This window comes from Epargyreus clarus, unplaced genomic scaffold, assembly GCF_041222505.1.
Source record: "Epargyreus clarus isolate Ecla_fem2 unplaced genomic scaffold, WU_Ecla_fem_2.2 ptg000008l, whole genome shotgun sequence".
Lineage (NCBI taxonomy): Eukaryota > Metazoa > Arthropoda > Insecta > Lepidoptera > Hesperiidae > Epargyreus > Epargyreus clarus.
Window position 1 is genome coordinate 14632914 of NW_027332216.1, and position 8218 is coordinate 14641131.

An 8218-nucleotide genomic window follows, 5' to 3' on the forward strand; every position below is an offset into this window, starting at 1 on the left:
TGACGGACCTCAGTTGTGACTTCAAGCAACTTTTTACCATCATGTGGACTGCATATTCGATGATTTAGTAAATTCCCATAAACATTCTAACTTTTGTAAATATTAACGGTGACAAACAATTTTGTAAAGACCAAACTATTACTGAAAATATTTTCATCTACATTTTAAAATGAAACATCAAAGCATCACGTCCAATTTGTTATATCTGACAAATTATAGGTTTTTTTTTTGTAAAAGCGTAGTTAAACCGAGTCCACAGCCTTTATATCAAATAGCACTCTCGAAAATGAAAAGTTTCGCTAACATATTGCATCGTGAAACCGTCCTGCATGCGGTCCGCTATCGCTGGGAATCCTCGTGTTGTTTTTATGTTATTTAATTTATTAAATGAAAGAAGCTGTAGCTTGAAATAACAAACTGTATATTCTACACGTTTAGAACAAATAGTAAAGCCAAGCATGTTTTCATAGCATATTTTTGTAGATAATAATTTTGTAGAAAATAAGCTAGGTAATTAACCCCAGATGAGGTTAAAGTTTTAGCTGACTTTGACCACAGGTGCGTTTCTACCCTTGAGGAATAATTTGGAACACCTAGGATAAATAGTTACGCCGTTTGTCCACCGCCCCCGTCACCGAGCCGATACCGATAATTAATGACGACGCCGAAGTAGCGTACAAACATTTACTATAGTGACTTGTCCACCGCACGTCCGTCACCCGAACACCGTCATCCCGGCCGCCGATATTTCGAGTAGATCGGCGGTGACCACTGGATCGGCACTGAGATTTTAACGGGCCGATGTGCCTGCAATATCAAACACGTTGGAACTTGTCCATACACTGCCATCACACGTGATAACACGTGATAGCTGAAACAAAACAAACCGTCGATATCGGTCGCGGTGGACAAACTATTGCCCTCGCGTCATATTGAAATCTGCCCGAAATAATCTCGTTCTCGTTATCGGTTCGATGACGATGCGGTGGACAAACGGCCTTATATCTTCCTAACCACACCCTTTAAAGCAGTAACACTGCAGCGCTTAACCACCACTAAGGCCTACCACATTCACGTGTTTATCGTCTTAGTTATTTATAACGTGTAAATAATTATAACTATTCTAGAGCATACGTGAATCAACGGTACATTCCAGTGCCCGGTCGTTAAGAAACGCTAGGCCGGCAAAACCATCGAGTGCAAATCCTAAAACTAAATCCACTACTAAGGTAAGCACTTTTCGTTATACTTTTGGGTAAATTTCGCTGCAACGATTTTTTATGTTCTACTACTGGGCAAGTGACTCCGATTTAGCTGGTGAAAGCTAAATTATACTGTAACAAATTGTAATGATAGCCTAGTAGTTGAATCTCTGCCCCTGGTTCCTCCCAGGCGCTATTTTCAAAGTTAAGTGCGTACTAGAAATTAATTATCATTTGCTTTTTGGTAAAAAACAACGTCGCAAAGAAACGTATACGCCTGAGAGTTCTTTAAAAAAACACAAAAGTGTATGCAATCTACCAATCTGCAATTAGCCACCAAGATCTACTAAGGCCTAAACTATCTCACTTGTAGAGAACTGACGCAGACTGCCTGACAAAACTGGGTCCTTTTTACTTTCCCCATATATCCCGTAGAATCTCTTGGATTGATGGATGGATGTGCTAGTCAGTGACCAAATTATTCTAAACCGATAAAGCCGATAACGATAAAGCCTTCGTTAAAGTTTAATCGTTACTAATGTCAATTCCAATGACAACAATCAGGACGGACTTAACATACCTTTCCAATGTCGACATCTGTTTGCGACCACTCACATAAACGATTTGACTAGGCCACTTATCAAACATTTCCCGCGTGATTTTAGATCGAAATTTAATGGACCGTGATAAAAAATAATCGCAACAAATCGCTGTATCACTCTGGGCCCGTGGCGGCCATTACTCCGGACAGATGCTTATTTAACGTCACCATTCAAATTTAATGGCTCAAGCTTTGCTAGTTTTATTCCACGGCAGTCGGTCTGCGGTTGACAATGGCCGCTGTAATTCTACTACAGGGACATTCTAAATTACCTACGCATTTGTATTCTGGTAGGTTTTGCTTGCGGATTCGTTCGCATGGACGATTATCGAAGCACTATAAAATATATGTAAAATTGTATTTGGTGGATATCGATTAATCATTTAGTAAGTGATCAAAAGGTTTGCTCGGACTATTTTCGGTGTAAAAGCTAGCCTATGATATATTATGAAAAGTCCGCTGTCTGCAGTTACTCCACATAACTTAAAATACACAGTTTCAAAATACGCTTATTTATATTAGTAAATAACAATAAGAACTTAAAAAAGTTTTATTCTAAAATACTATTCATACAGTCCAAACATAATGGAATAACTTGTCGCAAAAGCAACATTTTTAATACTACTACCTTTTTGCAAAGTATTTTTAAAATAGTTAAAAGAAGCAACGAATATTTTGTATCCATATACGTAGTAGTAACTTAATGAGTTCCTACTTTCTACAGAGCGTCTTTTAAACGAAGCGCTATAAAATTAATAGGAATTCCTCTTTTGTTCGTTTGAGAGCGCCCATTATAAATTAAAAGGCAATACAGTGAAGTACAGCACGAGAAAATCTTTTCAGCTGAAGGATTTGAAGGCGGCATTCCATGAACCGAAGCACTACTCGATACAGTAAGTGATTTTCTTTATTAGGACCAAGAAATGGGACTTATTCTACTAGACTGTTAGCAAAATGCAATAGTCAGTTTTTTTATCATATAGTAGTAGACGAGCATGCAGTCCACCTGATGGTAAGTGACTATTGCCTCCCGTAAACATCTGTAATAAACCCCAGATAGGTTTAGGTATTTTTACCTGAGGTCGGCCACAGATGCGCCGCTACCCCTGAGGACTAAGCTGGAACATCTTGGAAAAGTAAGTCTTCCCTAGTCCCTCTTCAAACCCACACACAGTACCGTTTAACGCTGCTGTTATAAGGCAGAAATAGGTGTGGCGGTAGTGCTGCCGGAGTCGAACCACAAAGGGTTCCACTATCTTTGATTTATGTATCGACTGCATTAAACTTTATATACAGTGGAGGTAGTTGAAAATCGGTTTGTAAACAGTTCTGTGTTTGATGATGGTACTAAAATGAGAGTGGACAACCTCAGGTAGGAGTCCAATATTATATGAATTTTTAATTTTTGATTTTGATAGATGGTAGTGACCGCTTATCATCATGTAAACTGCTGGCTCTTTGTTTAATTCAGTTTCAAAAATGTAATATATTTATTGTAATTGTCTTTGTTATATTTGTCTAATAATAGAATTAAACTTTGTTCGTGTACACTCTGGTACAATTATGTAAAGTTTATGATTTTGTTAGTGTAGCGTCGAATATGATACGGACAATTTACCTGATTTAGTGTGCAGTTTAGTAGAGTTTACAGTTTCACTGATGTAGAGTAGAATATATTGCGGAAATTAACCCGCTACGTACATTTCAGTAAGCGTAACTTTTGATATTCAGGTACAATATTTTTTTTAAATGGAGGCTTTTACGATATGTCGTTTTTAATACTTTAGACCAACGAATTTCCTGGAACGTACTTGCCAAACGAAGATGAGTACTTTAACACCCTGACCTACAATAAAAATGTGTATTTGACTTTGTGTGTAATCATGGTACTCACGATACGTGGGATACTAATGGAGCTTCGAGTGTTAAAGCTAAAGCTTCTAAAGCTTCTTTTAAAAAATCATCACTTACATATGGCTCAGAATCGAACTCCGAACTCTTTACGTGTCATCACGGTGGCCGCCGTATTGGTCATTCACGACCGGTATTAATGATAATTGATATATCTATCCAAATTGTGCAAAGATCGTAATTTGACAATTTCTAGTAGGCAGAAATTTTCAAAAAATTGCAATAGATCGTTTATTGAGAGTATCTGTTCAAACGACGTAACAGTTATTAGTAGAATCGAGTTCTGATGGACGTTCATTAGAGGGCGCTTTTGTTGTTTTTTTCCCAGCTTACCCGACAAAGCGCAGTTCTCAGGCGCACAACAAAGCCTCGCGACTAATTGACAGCTGATTGCACGCTGCACTGCTTCTGTTCGATTTCTATCACTGTTCCTATTTCTATTTCTATGTTTTGTTAAATAAACAATTGTTTTAGCGGCCTATTTAGTTCTCTAAACTCAAGTCTTCAATGCACAAGTAGACAGTCATGTAATTATGCTAAATTGAGATACGTAAATCCTGTAGGTAGTATTTAAGACATTTTTTATTGCGATCGATTATAAATAAAATTGAGAGCGTATCGGTTCAAACGAAGTATAGCAGTTATTAGTAGAATCGTATTCTGATGGACGTTCATTAGAGGGTGCTTTTGTTGTTTTTTTCCCCAGCTTACCCGACAAAGCGCAGTTCTCAGGCGCGCAACAAAGCCTCGCGACTAATTGACAGCTGATTGCACGCTGCGCTGCTTCTGTTCGATTTCTATCACTGTTCCTATTTCTATTTCTATTTTTTGTTAAATAAACAATTGTTTTAGCGGCCTATTTAGTTCTGTATACTGGATTGTTCATGCCACAGGCAGACAGTCATGTGATCAGGTTGAGTTCTGATATTTCGTTAATTCTGCCTGAAATGATTTTCAAGAAACCCATACACGATAAGTTCCGTATTAAGTGTAGACCCTTTTTATTTATCGACCATTTTGTACTACAAAAAAAATTGAATATTGAACAATTTAAACAATCAATGAATGAAATAGACAAGATGGTTATTTTTTTGAAAACCCAAGCACAGGTTAGATAGAATATTTGCCACATTTCGTGACAGACCCTGATCACATATTAGAATCAAGTGTCTTAAATTTCTTCATCAGACACAATAACTAAATTAAAGAAAACCTATATAGCTTACGAATGTTATAGAAAAAGTTTATCACCATTTTAAATAGGGTAATAGCACCACACGGCTGGCCGCTAACTTTGGCGCAATGGAGCAGGGTCGACGAGATCCGTAACTCACCAGAGACTATGAAGCTTGAAGCACCGTCAAGCAAGAAACCGGCCAAAGAAAAGGTCTTACTCTTTTATCTTTTTTTAATGTTTTATGCTACTTATTAAACGTTAATTTCATAGTAGCTTAGGTTATGTTCAGTGCAAAGTTCGTTGCGCAATGACATCCAATTCCATAAATTCAAAACCAAAACTGCTTCATATCAGTTCAGGTCAATTTATCAGAGATCTGATGATGTAAGTTTATAATAGGCAGTATAGTATTTATTTTTTTAACAAACACGTAAATTAGTTCTAAAATATGAAATTATCTTATAAAATAGTAAATTTTCTATAATAAGAATAGAACTTAGATTATTCATGATCCCTCAATGCAAATTGGAGTGTAAATATCGATGAAAACAAACGAAAATAAATCTTTAACAACCACTTGTTACTAAAGTTGTTGGATCGTTTGCAATTTACCACTTCCATAAAGCTGAGTGCCATACGCGGTTTAATGGTCAGTTTACTGTTTTATCATCACTTACGACCTTAGATAAAAATGCTTTGAAATCTTAACATGGTTTATTCTAGCCGGGTTCAGCGAAAGAAAAGGAGAAACTGTCCCCGCCGCCCATGCACCAGCCCCAGCCAGGAGATGCTTACGTGGAGCTGGAGTGCTCCCTAGCTGTAATGGGTGGATCCAACGCCAGGCGGGATGATGTACGGGATCTTGAGTTTGCTGCAGCCAGGCGAGCATGGGATGCTAAGGATCATGGGAGGAACGCAAGAGGAGCACAGATCAGGTTAATTTCATATAGTCTTATATTTATCTATTGACTGGGTAGTGGTATGTTTAGAGGTTCGACTGTGGAGGCATCATTCTTATTTGTGCCTTATAACAGCAGTTAATGATGATGTGTTTTATTTTAGAACAGCAGAGACTTCACCAGATATCCCAATTCCAAAATGAAACCCTCGGGTGTAGAAACACAGTAACTCCAACAATAAATTAAAATTTATACTATCTATTGGTCATAAACTTGTTTATTTTTTGTAACAGAAAAGACTTTAGGGCGGAATTCCTCGAAGCTCTACCTCCACCACCTTCAGAAAGTGAACGCACCATCGCAGAGGTCAGAACTATCGTATATTTCGTTGTTTAATTAATTTACCTGGTTTTTATCAATTTGTATTTCAAATCTTCAATAGAAACTAATTTAAAAAAGTTATATGTTTTCCAGGAAATGAATTTAGGCGAAGAACTCGAAGGGGAGGAAAAAAGTAAGTAGAATTGTTGTGTTTCTTTTTATTGTTTTGTTTAAAATAATATGATGGTAATTTTGTTTAATTCCATATGAGCACGTTTTAAATTATTCATTATTGAATTACAGAAGTCCCAGAGCCACAACCGCAGCAAGGACCCACGCCAGCCACGGAAAGCGGAAGTAACCTCATTATAGTCATGCTCTATTAAATTGCATTTTAATTAATTTATGTTCGCAGAGTCAAATTGAATTACAGTATTATAATTCCATTGTTTATAATAGAAGTATTAAACGAGCCCCTAGAAGGTAAGTGGCCACTACCGCCCTTGAACGTCTATAATTGACCCAACATAAGTCTTAGTGTCCTTCCTGAGAAGGTCTACAGATCTTACTCCTGAGCACTAACTCGAATCGTGTTTTTCTCTCTTACAATGCTATTCAAGTAGGGCTGAACAATGCTGTTGTAAAGTAACAATAGGTGTTAATAAAATTACTATGCTTATATAGCTTGTTCTTTGAACATCATACTAATCTATTTCCTCCTGCAGTGCTTGAGATGTCAATAGAAAGTGAGGAAGAAGCCAGATATCTTGCAATGCCTGAACAGTTGAAGGACAAGTTCGTGTCGTTGTACTTCATACCTTTCTGCACCAAAGAGAAGACTGAAGAAGAAAGGTTATATAACTTTCTTTAACTTAGGAAATATAGACTCTTGATAGCGGTCGTGGGCAAAAACGGTAGGCGTCGGTAACTGACCAGGTAAACTAACTTGATGGAGTAAACAAAATATATTTAAATAATCAAAACAGCTAAAATACAAAGGCTTACAAAGGTTTATATCTAGCAATAAATAAAATCATCTTTCTTAACAATACAAAGCAAAATAAATGTTAATAACTACTATTTCTAGTATACTGATCACAGAAGATATGGCAGAAGCATCCAGACGGAATCGGGAGTTCCGCATCGAAAAATCGCAAGAGCGCAAGAGAGAATTGCAGGCACATAATGAAGAGTTTGTTCTGGGAAGGCAGAAGAAACGATGCCGTCTGCTGGAGAAACTATTTATTGGTATGCTTTTGACCTAAATATTTAGCCAAGTTATCCCCATTCAAACGCTTAGAGCGTGGTGTATTTTCCTTCAAAACTTCCTCAGTTTTGGGGAAATATCTGTATTTGGGGAAATAGCTCATTATTAAGTCAAAACCTGCACCGAATTTAGAATATTTTGGGCAGAGATCTGAAAGAGAGCTAAGTTTGATGAATTAGGCTCCTCAATGCAATGTACTAAAACTTTCAATAACTATAGGGTACCACTGCAGCCATTGTTGTTAAATTTCTGCTTTATAACAGTAACGCTGACGCTTGTTTTGATACTTAAATATTCATAGCCAGTGGAAGGCACGATAATGGTGACAGTTTGTACCTGTTTTTGCAACGCTTATCATAGCTAAGCTCTTTTTTGTAGATTCCCAGTGGAGTGAAGAATTAACCAGAGTTCTAGAAGAAAGAGATGAAGCAATTGCTCGTGAAGCTTTAAATCGAACTCTTTCAGCAACGAAAAAGAAGCAAGAGGCAAAAAAGAAGTAATTGATGAACAGAATATAATAAGTTTGAATATTATATTCTTTTAATTTGTGTATCCCCATTTAGATATTTTCGAGTCTTGAATTATTTTCACGATTGATTAATATTTGAAAAATTGAAATAATTACCCATGCCCGTAGGACGCAGTGACCTTTCAATGTCATGGAAACTATTTTATTAAAATCATGACATTACAACAGACTGGACATTCTAACTAACATGTTATTCCGCTTATTTTTCATCCTTTATATTGTTTTTATAATTATGGAAGTAACTTACGAGCATCCGATAGTAGGCGGCTACTTTCATCATGTTCATCGACGTCCATATTCAATCACAGATA

General features: G+C 36.9%; 1 protein-coding gene across 1 annotated transcript in view; it reads left to right on the plus strand.

Annotated features, from left to right (window-relative positions):
- The window catches only part of LOC140744550 (uncharacterized), a 30639-nt gene extending 22744 nt beyond the window's left edge, over positions 1 to 7895 (plus strand). The window contains exons 19-28 of the mRNA XM_073076180.1: positions 1128 to 1229; positions 2647 to 2696; positions 4978 to 5101; positions 5615 to 5826; positions 6084 to 6156; positions 6265 to 6304; positions 6415 to 6468; positions 6837 to 6963; positions 7199 to 7359; positions 7757 to 7895. Coding sequence (XP_072932281.1) covers positions 1128 to 1229; positions 2647 to 2696; positions 4978 to 5101; positions 5615 to 5826; positions 6084 to 6156; positions 6265 to 6304; positions 6415 to 6468; positions 6837 to 6963; positions 7199 to 7359; positions 7757 to 7878 — 1065 coding nt within the window. The 3' untranslated portion in view covers positions 7879 to 7895. The remainder of the gene's footprint in view (positions 1 to 1127; positions 1230 to 2646; positions 2697 to 4977; positions 5102 to 5614; positions 5827 to 6083; positions 6157 to 6264; positions 6305 to 6414; positions 6469 to 6836; positions 6964 to 7198; positions 7360 to 7756) is intronic.
- The last annotated feature ends 323 nt before the right edge of the window (positions 7896 to 8218 follow it).